Here is a 27,014-nt window from a genome sequence, read left to right on the forward strand (position 1 = left end):
CACTGCTCTCGTAAACACATCTATGTCATTCGCGCAATATTGTCAATATTTTCAACTTCTTTCGAGCTCTTCGAAGGAAATTTAGAAAACAATGGCTGTTCATTGAAGCCTCACCTGTTCACTATACTAACCTTATAATTTATACCTTTCTTGTTAGTAATTGTTAGGCTAAAAGATTCGGATACAGCGCATACCAGTTTTCCCGCGAAAATTGCCGGGACCCGCCCGTGGAGTAGTGGGGTGTAAAACTTGGAAAACCCTTTTCATTTCCATACTTTTGCTGTCTTTATTTTACAATAATTAAAGTAATAGACTCAGTATTTTCTTGTAAAGAGATAAAGCGTTAGGCTTTTCCTGATTTGTTGGATTCTCCAAAATATTAACTAAAAAATAAAATAAAAATATCTGGAATTGACAAGGGTGCTGCACTCCTTTCCCTTCCCCTACTGAGTCAGTTCGAGTCATCCTTACCCCTCTCTAGTTAGAAGCACTCACGCTTGGCTTGTGCGTCAACAAATATTTGATTGCTATCGTTGATCTTTGCCTTGATTGCTACATTTTCCTGTTTCCTTGAATGAAAAGGGGGAATTTCAGTTTCCAGGGACTTAACTTAATAGAGAAAATGAACTAACTGGTTTAAAACGACATGGCCGAGATGGAATATGACGATTCTACCTTTTACAGTTCGCGTCCTTTAGAAGAAAGATGGCCGCCATTGGGAGCCGCCGTGGATAATGTCGCTGAAAATGGGACAAAAAACAGTGAATTTCAACGAAAGTAAGTCTTATTCTTAACTGTTAATGTCTACAGTTGTTATTTGTTTCTATTTTGCTTTCTCAGTTAGGGAGATTGAGCGATTTTGCACGCTTAGTTAGCGATCACGACGTAAAAAAAGAGCCCGCTCTGATCAACTTAACGTTCATATTTTATACTTCCTCGCCCACACTAGTACTTTAGCTTTTTGGCCATATATAGACACCGTCACATACATACATGTTATTTTAACATTAAGTTTTTACATTGAAATGTTGTGTTGTCACCATCGCAGGAATTGACAATGTATTTTACATCGTGAACGTTCCGCGTAGGTCAATTTCAGTCGACTGCATTTTCTTGTGATGTTGGTTCTGAATATTGAAAACAAGTCTTATCTCAAATTTAAATTAAGGTTTAATGGTGAAACCCATATAAAGCTTGTTCAAATTCAAAAAAATATTAGTTGCAACCTATAGAGCAAACTTTGGTCAGGTCGATGTCTCTCCTTTCTAAATAATTCATGAACAAATTCGGGTTTGCGATCGATCGAAATTTGTCTATGCTTCCTGAACATGAAGGAGGCAATCAACCGCCTAATGGTTTTTCTATGGGGGCGTATATAAATCAGTAATTCTTCAGCTGGTTTAAAATATACCTTCAAATGGTGCACCTTATAAAAAAGTGAAAATTTTGGCAACAAAACAGAATTGCTGTCAAAATTTTTTAGTAAAATGCGGAAATAAGCTCAAATACAGCTCTCAAGACGGTCCTTTTATATAATGGAAATTATCATATTTAGCTTTTCAGACATACGTTTATTTTTTATTTTTGCACAATCCGTATTTGTAAGGCTGTTGAAATTGTTCTTCATTGCATTGTATTTAATTTGTGTATGCATTATATTGTACACTTATGGTAGCTGAAAGAAACGGTCCTAATTTTGATAATTCATACGTGTAGTACTTTATTGAATTCCAGCATAACTTAACCAAACCAAGTCAAAAGGTCATCAACAAAATTTAGTACAATTAAGGAAGTGAACTCTATTTAAAGTTGGTCTCTTTGATATATGGAACTTAACTGAACATGTATAACCTTCATTGAAATGGTAGTGTTAGCTGACTGTGCCAAAGTTTTTTTCTTGTGTGTGTTGTTCTTTTGTAAGTTACCATGTGATTATGATCTGCTAATGTGGTAAGTCAGTTTTCATCGAAATTAAGCTGGCTTCTATAGGTTTACTAGATATTTTGAGTTGTCTGGTTAGAAGTGGGGTGATGAAATCAAAGGGGCTACCGTGTTGGATGGCACACCAAAAGCTCAGTGTTCAGAGCCTACAGGGTCCAGTTGTTCAAAGGCCGGATAACTTTATCCAGTGGATAAGTCGCTATCCGTCAGTTCCAATCTGTGCAAAGATTTCAGTATTTCCTCTTGTGCAAGCGAATATGCACACTCTTACCACAGTTAAGTTTGGGAGTGTACGAAAACCTTGGAAAAGGTTTTACGTGAAGTATATTTTAGACCCTGAATAGTGCCTTATCCAGCGGATAAAGTTATCCGGCCTTTGAACAACTGGGGTCTGTACTATAATAATATCAATATATATAGTGCCTATCCAGTCCTGCTCTGACCCACATTGTCTCTTCTACCAGGTGTATATATAGCCTTGCAATGGGTGTACATCCAAGGGAGGATGTAGTCTGTACATTATTGTAGCTACCTGCTACAGAAACTATGTTATACTCTGTTCATATGGACTGCTGGCAGTACAAGTACTGCTTAAGAGCACTGTCACCAATTGTGAGAACATTTTTTCCTAAATACTGCATGTTGAACTTAATTCCTATTGCATCCATGAACAAAAATTGTTTGGGATACCCAGCAGATTTTGACTGATTTGATAAGATCCCCCCCCCCCCCCCCCTTCTGTTGGTCATGGTATTTCACGATATCAAGCACTTCCATGGATTGTTTGCTCATTGGAGTCAACTTTCGAATCTGTGGTTATAAAAAAAACGACATTGGAAATGAAATGAAATGAATGAAATTTCACTTTGCCTGGTTTGAAATGACAGCCTTAGGTTTATTGACGGTTAATAATAATAATAAAAATAATAATAATAATAATAATAATAATAATTCATATTTTATTTTTATCATTAGAATAATGTTATGAAAATGTTATGAGGCTGCATTTCTTAAAGATTAAAATAAGGACTCTGATCCTCTGAGATTCTTACCTTCCTTTGCTTAAATTGCTAAAGTCAAAAATACATGCAAACTGCACGTAATGGACAAGGTTATTTCTCTCTCATCAAATTACATGCAGACTGCCTATAATTCAAGGTGCATGTAATAGTTAATATAAATTTTTACGCGGGCATAATTTGCGCGTACATCTACCATGTTGCCCGCATTTTATGCGCATGTTGGTGCTGCTATTCCTGCGACCAATACTGTGTGTGAGTTGGTAAGTACGGTACATCTCCACTGATTTTATTCGACGTGTGATAGTGCCTTTAGCTGGTGGTTGCTACTCTCAGCTAGGGCTGTCATGAATACCTGTATGCTCTGCTCATTGCTCGTATCTCGCCTGGCGCCACCTTCTTTTAGGCACCATCCTCAAGCTCATAAAAAACTCAAAGGTCCATAACATCAATTCATTAAATCATTACTCAGAGACTTCCTTACCAAAAAAAAAAATTGTTTTAAGTGCAGCTTTAAAAGATGCCAAAGAAGTAATGTGTTTCAAAGTATTTAGGAGAGGGTTCTGTAGTATAAATACAGAGGAAAAGAGAGCAAAGTGGCTGAATATCAGTGAGTTCACAGTTGAAGAATTAGGCATGTGGATAAGAGGAAGAATGTACATGTAGATAGATATACAGTACTTGTTTTATGATATTTCTTGTAAGAAGGTCAATAAACAGTTTGGGATAGCTTGTGAAGAGTCTCGAGATGAGAGGATGATAAAATGTATTTTGTTAGGTGTGATGAGCTTCAAACTTCAAAGATTCCAAATTCAAGTCTCTTTAAAGGAAACTGTTTTATCTTTGACATGGCAAACAAAAATTTTTCCTTCTTGACCACAGTGGGGCTGAACTGTAAATACCTTTCATAACAATCCCCTTTCAGCTAAAATAGACTATTTTAGTGGTGTCATAATGTGTCAGGAATAATAATTATGACACAAGACTTTGCTCACGGACTTTGTCAACTGACCAAGATAAATTGCCAACTACAATGTAAGGTTTATGCAAAAATTTTGAGCAGAGAGGAAACATATAAGTGTGCACAAAGCAGCTTTTACAGTGCAACAAACTCAACCAGGGCCACCAAACATTGATCAGCCAATCACGGGTCACCTTTACAACAAAGGAGTCTGGCTTTCATAGTTTGTAAACCAATCAAAAACGAGAACATTTCTTTAAATTTCAAAAAGTCAGTTTTTTTCGGTGGCCCCGGTGGAGTTCATTGCACTGTAAAAGGTAGGGGACAAATCACTCAAAAGAATACCCCGTGGTGTTATTTTAACTTAGTCTCAGTGACAGCAAATAGCATAACTGTTACAATACTGTCATTAATAAATTATTAAATTTTTGAGGTACAATAATATTATTAACATTTACTAATAGTAGAAAGGCAGGAAGTTTTTAAATGTAATTTCCATGGTGATGGAAGTGATTTCAAAGAATGTGGAAATCCAACTGCCAACTAGAACTGTTTACCTTAAGAAAAAGGCATTGAATGTCTCAAAAACTAAAAGGTTATTCACTAAACCACTCAATAGAAAAAAAAAAAAAAAAACTTATCAGTAAGTCCAACTGTTAAAGTTTGAATGCTGAAGGTGAGCAGAATTGTATTATTTTAGCTGTTATTTCATTTCAATTTGTAGGTTGTTTAAATGCACACTGGAATAGGGTTTTCTTTTCAGGCTGTGAAGTATATTTACAAGTGTAATTTACAGTGTCATCAATGAAAAAATATGGCCATTACTCCATGTATTGATTTCTTGGTGTTCAGATTTTTTTTATTTCAATGCATACAGTGTATCGACTAGAATTTTACAGCTGCTTTTAATGAAGATATGCCTGTTTGGATTGGATAGCTTTTTGTTGTCATTTTGCTTTGTTTTTTGAGTCAGTTATGCTATTAGAAAGGACAAAAGTCTTGTCTGGTTGTTACAAACTGTTGTGAATTTTAATGGCGGTAGTGATTGTAAATGCAGTTTGTTGCTTTGTATCCCTTTGTTTTGAGCACAGCAGATTTACATTTTGTTTACTTCATTACAGGCTGAGAATGTAATAATCTTTTACTTGTAATATTTATTCTTCATAATTTTATTGTACATCTACTGGCTATGAAAATTATAATCCTGGTTTACCAAAATATGAATATTAAACCCTTTTGTTTCTGTCTGAGGTAAATTTACAACTAATTCTACGTGTAACTCCAAACAGCAAATTAACAGCTTATTCTCAAAGTAGAGTTTGACCTGATTTATTGTTTACCAGTGGTTCAACATTGTTAATAAAGGCCCCAGACTAGTGTTGGGCTATTGATTTCGGTCCCCTTGGAACCACTAAACACCTCTACTTCAAGTCAAAAGATGTCTCAAATATACATGACAAAGAGCTGACTTGTACAGTGTACTATGTTGTACATGTTTTACTGATAATTTCACTCTATGCAACATTTGAAATCAAAACTTGATTGTCAGTATTTTAGACTTCTGTCAATCAAACACAGTACTTGTACCTTGTATGGATTGTGACTGCTGCCAAATGCTATCCAAGATAGCTACAAAGATGTAAATAATTATTTATCTACCATCGTTGTAACAGTTGTTGCATGGGGATTTTGGATATGAAATGGCAGTGGATTTTATTTCAAAGAAAGCACATTGATGATTGACTCATTGAACCCAGCTACATTGTATAGATGTTAGGAGACACTATACTTTGATTGTTTGAATTTAAGGATTTTTGAGCACAAGGAAATCAGCTTGCAACTGTCAGTGATAGTCCATGGTCGTGACCTTAGCAAAAGAGCAAGAATAGTACATGTACTCCAAGAATCTAAAAGCAGAAGCTTGTATGCCTTCAGCAAAGCTGTGAGTTGTATGTACATGTACACTGTAGCATGTGCCACTATACAACTGAATGCAGATGATTGTTGATTTGCTGTTGACTTTATCTTAAATTATCATTTTCACTATCATTTTCTTTGAGCACTAACAGTATATGTCCTGTACTTGTACACTAGCTCAGAAAACGCTGGCCTCATGCCACCTTTTTATGCCTGTGAAATTTAAAATGCTAACTCTTGGTCAGTGTTTATACATTTAGCACAAGACCAAGCATTCCTTTAGTGTAGAAAAAACTACAGGTTGTAGTAATTTTTGTTATAAAAGTATTGTTCAACTTGTCATAAGAAAATATAATTGTTTTTTAGGTCAGACCATGAGAGGTTGCAAGATCTTGAAGAAGAACAGGAGGAATTAAATGGCTCTCTCCTGGCGCTGACAAGCCACTTTGCTCAGGTTGATTTACATCTACGTGTGCTTCAATGTCTGCATGTTTTAGTCATTTACACTACAAATGAAAGGATTTGCATCATTCCTGTCGAATTGCGAATGTTACAGTAATAGAATACAGCACTGTATTTTAGATTCAGGCATGCCAGAAGCTTGAGTCTAGCTGAATTTCTTGTCAGTTATTGCATTTACCATTAATTCTACTTCTTACATGTAAGAGAAGTGGGAATGTACATGTAATGGTAACCTGAGAATCTCTTCTTTGGAGAGTTAATCATTATAAAGGTTAGCAACTTAAAAACTAAAGACGTTATTCTGGACACTAGATTCTGGTATGTTTTCGAGATTTCAAACCCTCTTCACTCCAAAACAAAATCCATCTAGCCTTACTCATTAAAAACTGGAACACAGAACATAAAACCTACTTGTTACTTGGTTGTAGAGCAATATGGCTCTAAGGTTCCATGTGTATGATTTGCTTACTGTTGAGAGTACAGTAAGTAAAATCTCTCTCATAATATTACATTAATTCCTGCTGATAAATTTTTTTTCATGCTACAGAAACCAAGTCACTGCCATGTTCAGGGGGGGTTTAGGCCTCTCTAATGTGATAAAGTTCAATTCCTTATACACCAAACTTCATGGTCTGTCATGTGTAGCCAACCAATTCTTCCATGTTCTTTAACAATTGCAGCATAGTCAGTGTACTGGCCACTGTGAATTTAGCCTCCTACGTGCATTTAAAGGATTTACTATATTTTGTTTTTCAGGTACAATTCCGGTTAAAACAAGTTGTGTCTGCCCCTGTGGAGACCAGAGAGGTTTGTTAAATTATTTTAATGTGCAGATGCTTACTAAATACACCCAGTTTTTTTGTAAGAACCTTTTTGCGCAAAGGACATTGAGCCTGGGATTTTTCATTTTCTGTCAAGAACATTCTCAGAACCCTGCCAAGGCTGAGATTGACTTATTTTTAAGAATGTTTTGAACTTTATACTGTATTCTGTTAGTCCACTTATTCAAGTGTTACTGACTCACTAATTGTGTCAGGCTCAGACTGAGGTCAAAGCTAATACTTACAGAAAATTTAGGGAATCATGGGCCCTTTCATACAGTTAGTTGGTCATGAATGTGGTTGAATTAGGGAAATTTTTTAAAAGACTAACATTTCTCTGTATAATTTTGTAGCGTTTGCTGATGGAGCTAGAAGAGTTTGCATTTCAAGGATGCCCAGATGTGCGGGGCCCACAGACAAAGCAAAGTCCGCAGAAGGTACTGAACAACGCTGAGCAACAAAATGTAAGTTTATGTGTACGGTGTCAAAAGTACCCTGCTGAGCTCTTGAAACATTAAGTCATTGCAAGATTTATCTCTAACCCTGTTATTATAAAAATAAAATTAGGTACAATATATATTATAGCAGATATGTCACACATTGTGCGTGTGCTATTTTCTATTTCAAAGCCTCCAGTAGTTACTCACTGTTCTGAGCGGAAGTTAAGTTACCTTTAGTTTAATCTGTCCATGCTCTACTGTATATTTTCTGACCAAGTCAGGTTTTTAGTGGCATATTTATTTGATGTATTTTAATTTTTTTTTTAAATTAACGACAAATTTTATCACACTGTGGAATTTCCTGTTGTTTCACTCACATCATTTCCTCGGATTTTTAGGGTAAGCTCTTTTAAAGGTTTTCATGTTTGCGTTTGATGATTACTGAAACAAGCAGTTCCGCTTATTGAATTTGAACTTTTGAAAAATATCCTTCCTGAAAAAAAGTTGCCCCTAAGTTTCATTAAATGGAAGGATTTAGCAGACAACACACCTACTACAGTGTAGCTGTTTTCTTTTAAGAAGGTATTTGCGTTGATTTTACATCCTTGTTTTTTTTGTCCCATTAAGGTGGCTGATGGTGAATACATACACAATACCTACACTAATGAATAATAATTTATTTATGATTTTTATTAAATTTCGATTAGATTTATACAAAGTTTACACGTTGAGCTACCGAGCAAGTGACATTTAACCACATTATGATAACTGTTTCATTGGGCATGTGAGCATTCATGAGTTAAAAACTAGTGGCTCAGTTAGACGTTACATTGTACCTTCTAAGTCTTTGTTTCAAATATGTCATTTTGGTTTATCTTTGGTGTCTGTCGCTATATTGTCACAACAAAAGAAGTTGGTTTTTAATTACTACTGTAAACAGTATATTATAATGTTAGTAATTAAAGTACCATGTTTGGAAAGTATAGGTCACATTAACCATCAATTGTAGTTTAATGGATACAAAATCTACTTTTTTAATAACTGGGACATTGATTTAAGGAATTCATCACTCTATATAATGATCAAGCAATTGCTAATTCGATTCATGTCAATTCAATGGACTCTAGAGCAATATTCTAGGCAGCACTGTCTTATAGCCTTTGGGTGTTTCCATTGAACAGAGCTTGCAGGAGTATGAACAGCAGCTGAGCCTTGAGAAAAAGAAACAAAGCAGCCTGATAGGACAGCTGAAAGACCAACTGGAGGAGATGGAGAGATGTGTTGCTATAGTATGACCCAAATATTTATAAGTTCTAGCGCTAATTTATGTCTGTTTCAGTGTAATTGAAGTGCTGAGAGCATAACTGTCTCATGTGAAAATGTTTGGTGGATATTTTTGTTTTTCTCAAAAGTGTCTTAAGTGAATTTTTGCCCGTGGCCATCAGTTTAATCAAAGAACATTGCTCTGTTTTTTGTTTGGCTCCAAAGCATCTGTTTTTCCACTTTTCCTCTTTTCTTTTGTTTTTCTGACTAAGTAACTTCGAGATATTTGAGTTTTGAGATGCAAGAATCAAGGATTAAGAATCGAGAAATAAGGAGTTTTCAAAAAATTATGCAAACTCAAAAAGAACTTCAAGGAAGCAATCTATTTCTCAAAGAAACAACTGTAAGTTACAATAGCCATTTGCATGCAAAGTGCAAGTACTGGTACTGTGCATCAACCCCCTGTTGAAGCACTTTATAATGTTGAATTTGTGCAGTGTGCATGAAATAACGACATCTAAACCTTAAATAGATCTCAGTTTGCATGGTGTTTGCAATAGTATACTTAATGTTCTGTTTTACCGACATGCTGACAAATTCAGCTTCAAAATATGGTGAAGGAGACCAAAAACGAATAGGAAAGAACTGTGTGTTATTCTTATTGCAGCACCGACAAGTGCATGCATTGCACATATTTTACATGTATGCGTGTAGAAGGACATCACAAATTAAAAATTTGGGTTGTTCGCAAATACATATGCCTTACAATTTAAATTATGTTTGTATATGCAGTTTGAAATATATCTTTCAAATTTGGTGAGAGAAACTTCTGAATTCAGAAGTATTCAGAAGAAAATACAAATGAAATACATTATCTGTCGTTGAGCCACTTTGATAAATTTAGCACCAGGTGTTCAATTTAGTGTAGTTCATTTAATTTCTAATTTATGAACACTGTGCAAACTTTACGCCTGTAGGGAGGGTCAGCGAATGTGAATGAAGAAATGAGCCCTGAAAAGCTTGTAGAGAAGCAGCGAATAGTGATCGAGGAATTGAAGTAAGTGCTGGCATCAGAATGCTAGACTAGGTATGAAATAATTGAATCCACCTCGTTCTATCAGTATCCATTCATCCTTTCTTCCCCCACTCACCTGTTCATCCATCTCTTTGCATCCATTCCTACATCCATTTGTTTATTTGTTTAATCACTAGTTCAAATTCATTAGTTTACACTGGATTTTGTGTGACAGTGTGTGTGTTTCATTTTTTCATTCATTCATTTTTTTAAAGGGTGTTGTAAGTTTTTACTCTGCAAATTAGACTTCCGTGAATGTTAAATGAGAGTCTTGAAATGTTTCGTGGTTGGCCAGGAGGTTACGATTAACAATTTTATGTCAAGATCTTTAAATTTTCTTATTACTGGAAAATATTTTTGTGGCATGCTTGAAAGTATTGTTAATGTCTGATTTTGGAAAGGTATTGTTTTATAACACTTTCTGGGGGAATTTAAAATGTTATTTTATTGAGCATTAGCTCCGACCAGTACTTCTGTTTGTACAACTACATAAAATTTCCACAATTTGCAGAAGAAAAGGCATGGGCCATAAATTTGGATATTCTATAAAAAGTGATCAAATGAATATAAATGAATATAAATACACATATAAATGTAGAAAATAAAATCTAAAAATTAAACTGTGGCATTACTTAAACTTAACATTTTACTATTAGCATTAAACTTTCTGTCACCATAAAAAATCTTAAAGTTTCCAATTTTTAGGTACATGTACATAAGAATGAAACGCTCTAAACGTTACTAGTAAATACTAATACTGTAAATACTAGACTGTAAAACTAAATACAGCTCTTTTGAGAAGTGAAATGATAATACATACATGTATTGATTTAAATAAATTCACAGTACACTGTACATGAGCTCACACTTTGTAAACATTTCTAATTTGGGCTAATTTAGACTTTGCTTATAATTATTATTGCCAATGCTCATGGCCAATGCAGCTTGTGCTGCTCATATCTTGCAAAAGATCATATACATGTAAACTTTCCAAAAATTATAATTTAACAGAAACTCTGCAAATTTAGTAGACGTTTTAAAATTTATCTCCAAATCCAATGACAACTGCAGTATCATTTAAGCAAGTTGGTTGGATTGACCAACAGTATTATTATGAGTACATGTGGCAAAGTTTTGAGTAATTGTCTAAATCAGACCTTAGCTATTTTTTTCCAGACAATAAGTTAAATTTTATTATGAGACAACTGAAATTTTAAACCCTTGATAAGCAGTGCTCAAAGAACAGTGGCCTGTGAACTGGTGTTATTGGGCATGAGAGTAGCAGCGGCAGACATACGGTACCAGTACAACTTTGACTTCAGTTAATTAATAACTTGAAAAACAATTGAACCCTCATCTATTACTTACTCATGGTTATGTCTGTGGTACACCCAAAAGTCTTGTGAGAGACTGTACCATTGTTGATAAATTTTTAAAATTAGTAGGAATAAAGTACAGTCAACTCTCGTCTTCAGACACCTCGCTATTACAGACACCTGATAATACGGACAGCAGCTAAATCCCCGGCAAAAATAAATTACAGACATTTGACTGATTCAGAAATAAATTCCCGCTATTACGGACTCTTGCTATTAAGGACACTGACTCGTGGTCTCAAGGGTGTCTGCAATAAGGAGAGTTGACTGTATTTCAAGTGAGGAAATGAACAAGGAATTAAAACAAAAATAAAATGCCATTAAAGTACTTACAGTTAAACCTTAAGATGAGCATTAAAAGCAACGTTAATCATTGTTTGGATGTATCTGTTGTGGTTCCAAATATTTTTGGTTAGAAAATTTTCAAACCAGTTTGATTTTTATTTCCCTTTGTCTCAGATTTATGGCTATGAATACTGCACAAAGGAAAATAAATATTAAACTGGTTTGAAAGATTTTAAACCCCTCAAAAAATTAAACCACAACATATCCAACATTATTATGAAGATTAAAAGTTCACTGAGTGTCAAAGTTGTTTAAAGAGTTGAATTTGTGCCTCAACTGACCATTAATTTTAATCTCTCAAATATGATGTTGTAAAATTGATAAACTGTGATCATTTCTTATAACTGTTATTAAAACTGTTTCAAACAATAAACCTACTAGAGGCAATAAAAAACACATAATGTGGTTTCTCTTGTCTAGTAAAATAACTCTTTGATATTTTAAAGGAAATTTAATGTACTTAAACATTTTCTAAAATAAGAAATGTGAGACTGCTCAAGATTGCTTACAATGTAAGTTGAACATCCCCCATGTACACATGCAGTTTGATTTTTTTTAGTTTGGGCCAAAAATAAATGGTTCTTTTTTTAATAATTACTGAATGTCACTGTTATTATATCCTAATAATTAATGGTGTCACAAGGACATCGAAAAACATTTTCATTATCACTTGTTTTCACTTTAAAGAGTTACAGTTTAAAATCGTGTGTAATTTTACTGTTTGAACATTGTTTTCACTTAGAGCAAAAATGGGTCTCAATCTAGATGGAATTGAGAAATTAAGGTGAGGAAAAACTGTTTCCTCCTGTACAGTTACTGAATATGTTATTTTTATTATTTATTTTTTACCAACTGAAGTCAGGGGTACAGGAGTAACTCAAATGAAAAAGTAGAAAAAGAAAAAGATATAAACCTTATTCATAAATGGCAACCAATAAAATTATGAAATTCAGTCTCTAGCCTCATTACAAAGTGCAAAATTAAAAAATGAATAAATAAAAAAAACTGCAAAGTTCAATTGAATTTTTACTAGAAACTGAGGTTAGTAGGGCTAATTAACATGTATTAAAGAATAATTAATTGGCCGCCATTTATGCATAAGGTCTTAGTAATATAATAATAATAATAATAATAATAATAATAATAATAATAATAATAATAATAATAATAATAATAATAATAAATATGTCATACATGTAGTAGTATGTTTTGTTACTACTTTATTTTGTTTATTGTTGTTGTTGTTGTAGGCATAGTTTGCACTAGTAATGCACCATGCATATAATTTTGTTTCCTTTCTTCTTTTAGCAATGATGATGTGAGAAAAAATGTTGATAATGCCATAGGAGAGGTAAGGATTTGGAAAGTGGATCTAACCTTTATTTTTACTGGTTTAATATTTAATAGCCTGCCCAATGCCAATCCAGAGTCCTCAGGCTCTTTGGTCAGCAGTTGGTCACCAGGAAAGACTCTGGCAGGAAATCAAAACAATTGTTTTTTTTTTTGATTGGCCAGGAAAGACTCTGGCAGGAAATCAAACAATTTATTTATTTATTTTTCTTTTTTATTTTATTATTATTTTTTTTTGATTGGCTGCCCTGCAGCAGCATTGTTATATTGCAGAAATCCTGCAGTGAAAAAATTCTAGGCCCAATGCCTGGTTCAAAAGCTGTCTACAGTCCCCTATTTTTCCGTGGGATTTTCAAGACTCGCACAATTCGATTGAACTCCCACCATCTTGATTTTGTAATCATGGCAAGCACAACCTGGAGAGAGTGTTTAAACTACTGAGGGGAGTGGGAGTGGGGAGGCAGCAGGTTTATAAAACATTAGTTGTACATGTAGATAAGCCTGAGGCTTCTCTGTAAGTTTACACAAATTATAGGAAAGTGACAAAGAATTTAAATAAGGAAATAAATATTTGAATTACAACCTGTTCATTTGTGGTATTGTTGTTTTGGAATTCACACTCCTGATGGTCCATGCTCTTACCCCCAAAATAACATCGTCCATAAAAATTCCAGCAGTAAAGGCTTTTTCCCTTTTCTAATTCAATTATTTTGATTATTATTTTTATCTTTCAAGATTTTAGCAAAGTAAAAGTTTTTAATTAGTTTAATGATTAATGGCTATTTTTTGTTCAAAGGGCTTATGTTGGGGAAGGGCTTGTCATTGGAGGGAATTTTGTATTTCAAAACTGTTTGGAGTTTACAATTGAAGGGCTGGGAGCATAAGCGACTTATGTCGAATGTCAGCCTGTTTTTCGATGTAGCTCGGATTTGTCCAAACTTTTGCATGTGAACCGCAATTCGATTGAAAACCATTGTCCAGTATTTTTTCACGCCGCTTTGTGTTACGTATTAATGCCATTGAGAAATTTTACCATCTTGTAAAGATATATTGGTAACATTATAGACACTGGATGACCAAAAGGACAATGCACTGAGTATTAAATACTTGTATTCAATATACACTCGTTGTCTTTGAAACACGGCACACGAAAGCAGTCTTTTTCGCGGGAGCAGCGAAAAGAATGCTGTCACGCTTTTATTTGATTCTGTTACAAACTACTACGTACGTGACAGGAATGTCAGAAATGTAAACAGTTACATTCTCCAAGAGAAAATGTGTCCATTTCCTGGCGTAAAATCCAGCTTTGTCCCGTTTGTCGACATATCACTCTTGATAACGCAAAATACTAGCATTCCACTCGATTAACAGGAAGACATGTAGCCATTTCAACAATTAACAACGATTAACAATGATTAACGGCAGTTCTAATGAAAGGTACTGACTATCTATTCTTTTCACGAGCAGTTGGTGTTAACCGTTGAAAATCTATGTTAATCGTACTTTTATTGAATCATTGCCTTTAAATTGTCAAGTTAATCGTTACATACCGAATTTCAAGCCTGGCAAACCACAACTAAGGCTTGCAAAACACCTTGCACATGGCAGCATTTGTCTCTGATGCTCCCGCGGGATTTGGTAATCGAATTGAAAAATTCACCACGGCACAGTCATCACTACCAAGGAGGGATTCTTTGGACAACATTTCCACCAGTTCCTGTGAACTACATTCATCAATTTCATAACTTTTCAAAAGATCCATAGATGTCGTGCGTTTACAAACTTCACCAAACAAAAGTGAAACCAACTAGCCAGTACCGTACGCAAGTTGTTTATCCCGACTGCCTTGATCTATTTTGGGCTTGTTACAACCCGCAAAAGCAAACCATGATATCATCTCAAACGTTACTTATAGAAACAACAACTGGTGCGACTAAACACGGCTCGCGGACAGTGGAAACTTTTAGGCTACTGATAATTCGGAAAACGAGTCTAACGTGGACAAAACCTGTCAAAAAATTTGCCTTCCAAGCGCATTCACTTGTAGACTAGCAAACTACCAAATCCCCCTCCCCCTCCCCCTCCCCCTGACTCAATGTTGTCTTTTGGGTCACGAACAATTTCCTGGCAAGCATCACTTCCCATATCAACATTGCATAAGGGGGAGGGGGGGAGAGAGAAGTAACTGTGGTAGAATTATGAAGGGAGAAACAGTAAGTGTGTAGTTTTTTGCCTGTCTGTGTTCGGTTGTCATTGCATAGGGGGAGGGGGTGGGAGGGAGAAGTAAGCAAGTGGTTTTTGTTCTGTTCGTGTTTGGTTTTCTCAAGGAGTTTTGTCCACCATTGTAAAACCGCGAAATGTTTTGAAAACCAGGGAGAGCCAAAATTCGGACAAATCCAAGCGAAATCGAAAGGCGGGCTAAAATTCGACATAAGGCGGTTATGCTCTCAGACCTTCAATTAAAAGAAACAGCTCACACACTTAAGCTAACAGCTACCCCAAACAGTGGACTGGCTCATAAATTGTCAGACAAGCTTATTTTTGGAAGGAATTAATTTTGGTATTTAGATGTAGGGGTTTATATTATAATATTAAATCATTAAAATAATTGCCTTATTTTGAAGCGGGTTAAAATTTTCACCTGTGATGTTTCACTTAAAGGAACTACAGTATTTATTTGAAAAACACATAAAAAATTTAACAAATCATTTTAAAAAATGTGGTTTCAAGTCTTAGTATTAGTTTACTAAAGTGTTGCTTTTTTTCTTTTGGCAGCTCATGCACCCTGTGAAAACCAAGGTATGTAAATTTCCAAATTAATAATTTAAAAAGTCTAATGTCCTTTTACTGTCAGTGTTTATATGTTAATATATTTCTCTGTATTGCAACTGAGTTTCAACTTGTCTTTTTAGGAGGAACTTGTTAAGCAGCTCACCACCCAAATTGCGGATCTGGAAAGATTTGTCACATTTCTTCAAGGTTTGATGAATTACTGTTAACCCTTTTAAAGCCCCAGTATCAATGTGCAAATTCTCCTTATTGTTTTAACATGTTCATGAGGTGCTAGTGTGGAGCCTGTATGTTTGTCGTAACGAGAAATCAGATGCAAGACAATTCTCCTTAAGGACGGTGCCTAATATTGTTACTGCGCATACGTTCTGCGCATCGCGAGATACTCGGGTTTCCTATGGGTGGTGCCTACTAATACAGAAATATTTTTGCGCGGTTTAAAACTATGCGGATAAAGCAGATCTTACCAAACGCTTTTGGTATCTCAAAAGAAAATTGGGGGTAACCATGCATTTTTCAGAGATAATTAAGCTTCAATTTAGTAAAAAATCCCATACATTGCTTTATATTTTGGCGTTTTTTAGAGATATTATTGCTTAATTATCTCTGAAAAATGCGTGGTTACCCCCAATTTCCTTTTTGGATTCCAACAGCCCTTGCTAAGATCTGCTTTTCTCGCATAGTCATAAACCGAACAAAAATACTTCGGTATTAGTAGGCACCGTCCTTAAGTAGCATGTTAATGAAGTCATTTTCTGTGCGCATGCTCATTGTCATTTAATACAAGATGAATTCCACACATGTTTATTCATTTTCATCTTATCACCTCTATGGGTATATTATAAATTCACAAAATGCTGTGAGCTTCCAGTTGGCTTGATAGCTCAGTTGGTAGAGCACTGCACCAGTACTGCAGAGGTTATCAGTTTGAGTCCCATTCAAGCCTGGATTTTTTTCAGGTTTTCCTTAAGCAACTGCTTACTAGTTGCATATGTATTTGCGATGATCATTCACTTATTCATTGGTACTTCTACTATTGATAATACAGGCTGTAGCTAATGTTGACTAAAGAACGTGCATTAGTTGCTGTAGTTGTTAATTGCTATGCCTATACCTCATTTTATTTTGTAAAAAGAAATAAAACTTGACTGAAGAACAAAATGATTAGGGACATGCAATCACATGGTGTAATTTAGCCATTTATGTATGTGGTCAATTTTGTCTGATAATAACCACTAAAATTTATATGATTGCCATCTGAATGTTGAAACATTTGAATGAAGATTGATGAAGAGTTCAGTTTCATTTGTGTTCAGTGTATGTGTTTTGGGTACTAAAAATGATAACGTCTTTATTTCAGGTGAAGTTGAAAATGCTGAAGAGCGAACTGAACGAGCTAAAGCATGTCCATGCCCTGTGCATGCGAAGAGACACAGAAAAGCACACAAAGATCGACTGAGGGTAAATAAAAGGAGTTTTTGCTTTGAAAGTAATTTTTTTTATTAATAATGTAAAATAATCAAGTTGAATTTTCTACCAAAACACCTCGCATTAAAAACCTCACATTTACATTTGTCAAGTGAATCACACCACCTCAAGTTATGTGATGTGAATTAACATCTGATTTACTTGAAAAAGATTCTGCAAAGGAATCCAAAGCTTGTAACGCTTCAAATTTATTTAAATATTTATTTATTTACTTTTTTTAATTTGGGGGGCCGGGGCCCTGAAAGCTAATTTTTTTTTCCTATACTTCTCACATTAGTTACTTTATCTATTTTCCGTGAATTGTTGTTGCTGCTTTTTTTTTTCCAAAGTTTAATCATGTGAAATATATTTATAATTTTCTCAGTTGTTTATTAACCGCTTTTTCATCTGTTGTTGTTTAAGGGCAAAAGTGGTTCCCATAAATCCTCGGAGTACTCATCAGAAAGTATCAATGAGTTGGATTACAGCTGTGACTACAGTTTAAGGGAGGAGCTGTCTGGTGAAGAGGGCAATGGATGCTGTCTCCATGTGCCTCCCATTCCAGAAACACCTGAACAGATCCGTAGTAAGGTAATCACCGTAATGGCATATGTAATGTGATCTGCTGGCTTGCACCAGGCACTCATATAGTACAGTTGACTCCCGATAACTCGGACCTTCAAGGGAAATTGAAAGAGGGTCAAGTTATCGGGAGTTTGAGTTATCAAGGGTGAAATTATATAAAAAATAATCTGCAAGGAAAGGAAAAATTGGTTCGAGTTAGTACGAGGTTTGAGTTAGCGAGGGTTCGAGTTTTCGGGAGTCGACTGTAGTACATATCCTATTAATTTCCCACTTGCAATGTTATCTCCTTTGTGCTTGTTAGCCTTTTACGCTTATCACTTGGAGATAATCCAACATTCCTATTGTTTAAAAATAATTTTTTGGACTTTCGTATTGTTTAAATGGAATACAACAGCCGTATCACCAATACAATAATGCATTCTGTATACTTACTAGAGCTATTCTGATTGGGCAAGTACTGGACAATTCCATTGAGTGTTATTACTTTTTTAGAATAAAGGACGTCTTATTAATGGACTCCACTATATACCATATTGTTATATTTTTTGCTGTTTTCTTTTAGAAAATCCGCGATGCAAGTGTTGCAATAATCAAACGAGCACTTGCAATTTTACAGTTATTTGCAATAAGGTGAGAACACTTTGCCATATCTCACGTACTTGAAATCTTTGGATACTTGGGTAATTTACTGTTTTACTGTTTTGTGCTCGTTGTGTTTTCAGTCAGTTTGGTTGTACTGGAAAACAGCTTCAGGACCAGATCATTCAGAAAGCGACATCTGTTGCTGCACCTGGATACTTGTAAGAATTTTTTTCCTTTGTATTCATTCACCATTTTGATTAAAGTATGAAGAAGCCATTAGGTGCAGTATTTGAGAACCAATCAATCGATGTTGTTAAGATAAGGCTGTCGCTATTTAAGAACCAACTGGTTTGGCAGACAAATGCTCTCCTTTGGTTTTTATAAAACAAAGCAACTTGGAGTATTACTACTCTCCACTGGATGGGATGCTAGTCCATCAGAGGATACTCAGCATGAAGTGACTAGGAGAATTACTACATCCTCCTGGAGAGGATTCTAGTCCATTACAGCATACCCAGCATGAAGTGACAAGGAACAAGGAATATTACTACTCCCCCCTCCCCCGGCATAAAGTGACTAGTAGGAGTACTGCTCCCTCCTGGAGGGGATACTAGTCCATCTAATCCATCGCAGTATTACCCTACCCATCTCCCCCCACCCTCCTCCCCCAGCATTTTGTTGTCAGTTCCCAACTTATGCAACAGAATTGAGAGAGGCAACGTGGAGTGAACTGGCTTTCGTGTGTGATAGTTCTTTTTCTTGTTTGCTTGTTTCAGTGAACATCTGGCTCAGCTTCAGCAAGCTGTTCTTAAAATAATCGATATCAAGTCACGTGAGCCTCCCAGTGAAAGTGAAGAGTACGGGCCCAGCTCTCCTCAGTCTCCAACGGCCATGAAACCGCGCTCACGGATCCGCACCAGTTCAATGTCATCTGCTGACACTACTCTGTCAGAGAGTAGTGATCGGGTAAGCATAGTGATTTGTTGTTTCATAGAGAACTTAAGCTATGATTGACAGGAGAATGAGACGTGTGAGTTAAAACCAGGGCTCTTAGTGACTGCTAAAGTAGGTATCTAGGGTTTATTCTAGAGCTGCGGCATTTCGAAATTAACAGAAGATTTTGACAAACATTTCAAGATAAAAGATTAGTGATATGAAAATCCGACGATGTAAAGACTCCATCAGTGTCGTTATTATCACGAATGAACATGCAAGGTAAAAGTCACAAACTAGTACTTCTGTGTAGAGATATCACGTTTACCTTGCATATTCATTTGAGAATATTGTCGACATGGACGGTTGTAGAAACATCGGATTTTCTTCTTGCTAATTTTCGTAGTTAAAATATATTCAATTGGTCCATAAAATTTGCACCAGCGCGTCAATAGTGGCGTGCAAATTTCGCCAGCGAAGATAATCAAGCTATTAGGCAACTACAAGTTTCTAATAGTTGCTTCTTCTCCGCCAGTAGGTATTTGAATCCCTGGTCAAATGGCGCATGATAGTCTATGGTAGTTGATAATAGTAAAATCTCTCGCGCTCGTTTGACCACCAAGTATCATGCACTATCATCGTCTATCGTTAACTGTCATTCACTTTGAGTATGTTTAAACCTTCATGATGATGATAGCTTTTCCCGTTTGATCACGCGCATGATAGTTGATAATAGTGGATGTTAGTTTTGACTGTCATCAACTATCACGCGCCGTTTGACCAGAGCTTAAAGTAAAGGGACGATGTCAGCTGGGGTACATGCGCAGTTTAGTCCAGTTGAGACTTATCTGCATACAACTTGTCGTGGGCTTTTTGCTTTTCCGCCATTGCAAAAGCTTTCAAAACTGTCGCAAGAAACAGCTTCTATAAAGAACGTTTGTAAATACAAAATAAATTCAGCTAACTTTCCGAAGATGAATGCGGTTCAAACAGATGAAAACAGATTTTCCTGAACTCTCAGAAGGTATTTGAAAAAGTTGGGCGCGTATGTGTCTGGGGTGCCCCCTTTAAGGTCGCACACGAACGATAGGTGACCCACACGACGAGAGCTTGATCTGCTTTTGGTAGCATGAAGTCATTTTGCGAAGAATTGTACAGCAGTCCCCTTAACAACAGAATATATAATTGCTTTGAGCAGGGGATGTGGGAAGTTTAAAACCTTTACTCATTTTGGGCCCTGTTATTGTTTTGTATGATGTGTGCAAAGTCCATCTGATTTTTCCTGTGTTTTGTTAAATTTAGTTCGATTATGCTAGAGACGCTGAGTTGGTGAATGTCGCGAGGAAAGATTTAGCAATGGCTTTAAAGGCCCTCTTTCAACATGGATTAGTTCGAGTGAGTACACCATTAATCTGTTATTACAGATGAACGTCTTGTGATTGGTACATTTCATATATGTACCTTTATTATCTCAGTCCCTTATCTGTCTAAACGACACCTGGCGATTTTATACGCTTGATCGCCCCCGATTAATGCGACACACTAAGCGTTTTTTTTTTTCGCCGATCGCGGCGACGTGGCGGTTTCGAAAAGTCATGTGATAAAATTGTCCAACCTGATGGGCTGACTTTACTGGCGATTCGCAGTGATGAACGTAGATAAATGGCGGGAACGGGCACACTTGGCGAATGCCGGCGAATTTAATCGCCGATATGTGACATGCCAGATATCGGCGTTTTTATAATATGGCGATCGGCGAAAATCGAAATCGCTGAACCGGGCACACCTGGCGATTTTCGTCGATCGCGGCGATTGGCGTATTAAATGGCCAAGTGTGTCGCCGGCTCAGAGGACAGTAAAGGGAGCGAATCACGTAAGCGCACTAGAAAATTGCCTCCCGCGGGTGAGATGCGACTCAAAACAGAGGAGCTTGCTTGGTTCCTATGCCACTGCAGATTTCTAGTGCATGACCATAGATGTTTTATTTTTCGTTTGTTGTTCTTAGAAGTTTAATAACAGGGGCGTTTAGATTTGAGTAAGAGTATGAGTTTCAAATTTCAAACCCATTTTGTCGCCAGCATTCTCAATCCTTCACTTTGCTTGCTAGCCGATGGGCAGACTGCAGAAACAGGATTGGTGTGTTAAGTGTTATCAAAAGCTCCCAAGCTGGATTTGAAAAAACATTCTCAAACTCGATCTCATACTTGTAGTCAAATCTAAAGTTCCCTAAAAAATAACCGTTAACATACAGGGATTAGTGAAACCTTTGAGTTCGGGGTATTTTTATCTTGGATTTTTTCATTTGAGCCTCAAAATCAATCAGTACATGAGTATTGGATATGTTCGATTGTGTTTTCAGTCTGTTGACAACCGCATAATGTCGTCCAAGTCACTTGTGGCGTGCATTGTTCCTACAACAAGAACATCACTACCGAAAAGAATGCATGTGTGGGAACTGTTTAATGAATATTACGGAATGAAGGTTAGTGATCATTGGTCAGTAGTGTAGACAGCGATGCTGTCGGTATTCTCGTCTCATTAATATTTTCATTGACTTTTGTTTTCATTCATTCATTTTTCTTTGTTTTTATCGTGTATCATTTTATTCATGTTTTGTGGTCTTGCGGGACCCCCTAATTGGAGAACTTTCTCTGTGGCAAGTCCCTGCCATTTGTCAGTGTGCAGTGGCGAATCTTGTAAATTGTAAAATAAGTTAACAATGTTGACAAGCACTGCAGGAAAGTAGAGCAGTTATTTCATTTTTGTGGTTACACTTGATGACTTCAGCCACAGACTCAAAAGGTAGAACCACCTTGTACAGTATAGCAAGCAGCAATGCACGAAATTACTGCTCGGTCAGGTAGCTTTCATTTCAGTGATCACACTTCTATAGGATTTCATCCGCAAACTCAAAAGAACCACCTCGTACAGTACAATCATACAACGGCGCCACAGGAAAATACTGCGCAAAAGGTTTCATTTGAATGACCACAGTTTAGTGTTCTAGCAGACCGAAACATAAGAACCACACTGCGGACTCAAGGTCACACGTATTTTGCCGCATCACATGAACCCGATACTCTAGTATTTTGTATTGCTTTATTTGCACTGCTTTCTTCATTCACAAAACACATTGCTTCGCATCTATTTTCCAGCCATTACGTCCTTACAAAGCTGTAGAAACTTAGTGTGTTTTAAAGCAGTGCATATCTCAGCAATTTCCTTTTCCATCGAAACAAAAAAACGAACAAGGTAAACGAAACCTCAGCGACAGATCTTGTGGAGAACATTCAGGCCCCAGTTGTTCAAAGGCCGGATAACTTTATCCGGTGGATAAGTCACTGTCCGACAGTTTCAATCTGTGCAAAGATTTCAGTATTTTATCGTGTACAAGCAAATATGCACACTCTAACCACAGTCTAGTTTAGGAGTGTACGAAAACCTTGGACAACGTTTAACGTGAAGTATATTTTAGACCCCGAATAGTACCTTATCCAGCGGATAAAGTTATCCAGCCTTTGAACAACTGGGGCCAGGTTAAAATAAATATTTCTTCCCGAAGCTGAGAATATTAAAGCTAAGTTGGCTTTTGAGAAGGGTAAATAATATGTATCGTTTGTTGATTTTTAGCGTGGAAAAGAGTATAATTCTACTCCCGCCAGGAGACTATCGGAGGCTTTTGGTATTGAGGTGCACGGTGATAACGTTGTTTCAGCTAAACAGGTATTGATGTTGATATGATATTGCTTTGGCTTTTTTGCATTGTAGACCTTTTTAATCGGTACAAACAGCGATCTTTCTTTACAACTAATCAGGAAACCCTACTCACTTCTCCTGCATTTTCCGCCCAAGATGCATGTTTTAACGCGCTTGGCACCAGTTGGATGTTTTCCCGAGAGTGGCACCGGTTGCATGTTTTCCCGCGCTTGGCACGTATTGGATATTTCCTCGCGCTTGGCATTGCATGTTTTCCCGCGCTCGAATGTTTCCCTGCGCTTTGTTTTTGTTTTGTTTTGACTACGCACGGCTGACGCGGTAATTTTACGAAAAACTACGTCGCCTGTGCGAGCAAAACATATAGCCGCTGCTTAATGTCTTTACTTTAGTTCGTATTTTTGATTTGTTGTTGTTTTTTTTTTGCAATTTCTGTATCCTGACTGTCATTGTGACATTTATTTTAGACTCTCCTAAGAACTCTTCACAGAATAAAAACAACACACGAGCCGTGCCGACGGAGCATGGATGCAATGGTAAATATGATAATAAAAATTTTCTCTTTTTGGCGTGTGCATCTAAGTTCTCTAGTGAACACCTTCGTCAAGACGGAGCATCCAAAGAATACTGCATGTACAGTCGACTCCCGATAACTCGAACCTTCAAGGGAAATTGAAAAAGGATCGAGTTATCGGGAGTTCGTGTTATCGAGGGTAAAATTATATAGAAAATGACCGGAAAGGAAAGGAAAATTGGTTCGAGTTAGCGGGAGGTTCGAGTTTGCGAGTGTTCGAGTTATCGGGAGTCCACTGTATTAAAGGAACAGTTACTGTTTATTTGATTAATGTTTTTAGCGAAACTAACTCCACCCTATGACCGTTCATTATTATTTTCAAAATAGTATATGAACACCGTTAAACAACTCTTTCTCTGCTCCCTACACTCTAACATTTTAAATTTTTGAATGTGTTTTTATTTTCTTTACAGTTTAAATCTTTGGTTTGCGCTGGATTAAAGTAAGTTAACTCTGCTTGTTTTTCTTTAATTAATCTTTTTTCTTGATCTCATCGTAATAACTATGAAAGGGCGGATTTTTCGTGAGAGATAATTGTCCCGCGAAAGAAGCCTTCTTTTCTCTTTTCGCCTGTTTGAGAAAAAGGCCTGGCGAACTCGCAAGCAAGGGAATTATCTATTCTCTCATCATTTGCACGGGTAAAACGTTCGGCATATCAATGACAGATTTCGCTAACCAGTTATTGCACGGATTGTTGGTGACTTTTCTTAACTTTTGTTTCCACAGTCAAAAGAGGTTGATATACTGGTGTCGCCTTATCGCAAAGAGCTCCTCACTTGTCGAAGAACATTATCAGTCTTGGTCCTTCGTTCTTAAAACAGGTATTAGTGCTTCTCCTGTTCTGAAATTGTGTTTTGTGAAATCTTTTGTCGGGAGCAACTCCCAGCTCAATTGGTAGAGCACTACACCGGTATCGCAGAGGACATGGGTTCGAATCCCGTTCAAGCTTGAAATTTTTTCAGGCTTTCTTTTCGCAACTGCTTAAGTTGCTTATATAACTGCGATGATCATTCGCTTATTCATTCTTTTGTCATTGAACGCGTACTTAGATAACTTCACCAGTGGTGAAGTCGTGTCCACTGGTTGCCACGATCTCCTCGGAAAGCATTATTCATTCCCTTTGACCGAAATCAGATGGAAATGAAGTGGAATAATTAAACCTCTACGTGTAACTTTACTTACTCTTGGATGTTTTGCTCATTCTCGCGTTTTTCCTCGCTTCTGTACAACTCGTAAAACACCCGCGCATGTTATCTGCAAAAACATTATAGTGTATTTATACCCTCACGGTTACGCTCAGCGAGGTGAATCGCGGCACGGTTAGGAATACACTACCCCATTCGCTGGTATCTATTTTACATACCTTGACAAAGAGGGACTGTACTGAAAACGGAGTTTGCGATTTTACGCAAGGCAGATTTTTCTCGCAATTTACAACGCAATGCTGACGAGAGCCTTTTAGCAACTAGGAATATACTAGCCCATCCCTCATCGATTCGCTGATAGTTGTTTACATACCTTGGCAAGGAGAACGAAGTTTTCGCTGCAACACGAGACAAATGTTGTCTGCAACTTTAATACAACGTTATGCTAACGAGAGCATTGGGTTGTAAGTATCAGAAAACATGTTACATGCTGCAATGTTTGTCGTACCGTTGTGAAAAGTAGACGACTAGCCTGCCTTTCCTTCAGCTCACAGCGAGTCAAGTTGGAAAGAGAAGAGTGTTCCGCGCAATTTTGTCCACAGCTTGTCTTGCAACGGCGTTACGTCCCAAATATCAACTTTAGGAAGTAGCTACCAGATGGTAGAAATCAGATATCATCCTCGAAACGAATATTTGGTTTTAACAAATGAGTTGGTTAGGTAATTTGGAGAGATTCGGCAGGAGCTGACGTTCCTTCCCTTGTGTTGAAGGGGTGACGCTCAAAACGTCAGCTCTCGGATCTCTTTACGGTTGCCTAGTTACCGTAATAACTCGTTAAAAAATAAACAAGCAAAAAACCACAACAACAAATAATTATTCGTTTCCACGCTTCCACCGACGTAACCCCACAGTTTCTTTAAAAACTAGCCGCCTTATGCATCATGCTCGATCATTCCAGTGTTGAGTAATATTTTGTTTATTTTTGTAGGGATGGATGAAGCCATAGAACATTTGGAGCGTTTAAACGAGTACAACTTTCATCTACCTGAAGACCTAGCCATCAGGCATTTAACCAAGATAAATGATGCATTTGGCGAATCTTAGTGAAAATGTAACCCAAATATTGACGTGAAATTTTTCTTCGGGTGTAAAGTGTTAACTAATTCAACGGTAGTCTCTTTCCGAACAGCTCCGTTTTAGTTTTATTTGGCTAAATTTGTTTAATTTTTGAAAGAAAGTTTGTTAAAAGTATTACGAACTGTTGCTATATTTCATGCCACACCATATCTTGTAAAGATTGTCATTTAATTCTCGGATGTTGATTTTTTTCCTTTTTTCTTTGTTTTCTTTTGGCGTCGTTTAAAATTTTTTTTTTCGTATTCTCTCCTCAAACCATGTGTATATTATGACTGATAAACATGCATACCACAGACGCTAAATTAAAGTAATATTTACACGGAGATGTATATCAGGATAAAGTGTTCATTACAATAGAACGTTCCTTAAAGGCAGTAATGTATTATGCTGAAGGAATAGCACCATAATATGGGAATCTTGCTCAGTACAATTGATGTAACTATATAAAGTATATTTAATGATGGAAAAATGTCTAATAATAATAAATTACGGGCTGCAGTTTGTGAATCAGACTGATATCTGTACAGGGAAACCAGGGGATGGAAGGCGGATGGTGTCACGGAATTTATTATACAGTTCTGTACAACACATTTTTCACATCGTATGTAAAATGCGCTTTTCAAGTGAGCTGTGAAATCGGACGTCAGCACGTACAGACGTCCATGGCAGCTTTAAGGGCAGCCTTTCTCACCCGCCAAAACTATTTTCTTTTCCCCATGATTTTCTTGTTTTAAGGACAGTGCCTACTTTTGTTACTGTGCATACGTTCTGCCCATCTCGAGATACTCGGGTTTCCTATGGGTGGTGCCTACTAATACAGGGATATTTTTGCGTGGTTTAAAACTATGCGGAGAAAGCAGAACATAGCATCAAGTGCTATTGGTATCCAAAAAGAAAATTTAGGGTAACCATGCATTTTTCAGATATACTAAAGCTTCAATTTGGAAAAAAACGCCATACATTGCTTTGTATTTTTCTGTTTTTTAGAATAATTTTTGCTCAATTATCTCTAAAAAAAAAAAAAGAAAAATATGTGGTTAACTCAATTTTCTTTTTGCATTTCAATAGCCCTTGCCAAGATCTACTTTCCCCGCATATGCAAAAACCACACAGAAAT

General features: G+C 36.6%; 1 protein-coding gene and 1 long non-coding RNA gene across 3 annotated transcripts in view; both read left to right on the plus strand.

Annotated features, from left to right (window-relative positions):
• Positions 1-27,014, plus strand: part of LOC146484940 (uncharacterized) — a 182,260-nt gene that overhangs the window by 146,736 nt on the left and 8,510 nt on the right. The window lies entirely within an intron of this gene.
• LOC146484949 (RUN domain-containing protein 1-like) lies at positions 496-26,404 on the plus strand. Of its 2 annotated transcripts, none has more exons than XM_085103818.1 (22): positions 496-777; positions 6,205-6,292; positions 7,057-7,107; positions 7,475-7,585; positions 8,743-8,850; positions 9,802-9,881; positions 12,363-12,404; positions 12,929-12,971; positions 15,746-15,769; positions 15,883-15,949; positions 17,121-17,221; positions 17,651-17,818; positions 18,375-18,442; positions 18,535-18,612; positions 19,171-19,360; positions 20,630-20,722; positions 21,687-21,809; positions 22,958-23,050; positions 23,509-23,577; positions 24,029-24,057; positions 24,342-24,436; positions 25,749-26,404. In XM_085103818.1, exons 1-22 carry the CDS (start codon positions 647-649, stop codon positions 25,862-25,864), a joined length of 1,968 nt encoding a protein of 655 aa, XP_084959944.1. In that variant the 5' UTR covers positions 496-646; the 3' UTR covers positions 25,865-26,404. The 2 variants fall into 2 exon arrangements, with proteins under 2 accessions (XP_084959944.1, XP_084959945.1); XM_085103819.1 differs by having other exon boundaries at positions 505-777; positions 7,475-7,558.

The sequence above is a fragment of the Pavona decussata genome, unplaced genomic scaffold, assembly GCF_977016875.1.
Source record: "Pavona decussata unplaced genomic scaffold, jaPavDecu1.1 SCAFFOLD_28, whole genome shotgun sequence".
NCBI lineage: Eukaryota > Metazoa > Cnidaria > Anthozoa > Scleractinia > Agariciidae > Pavona > Pavona decussata.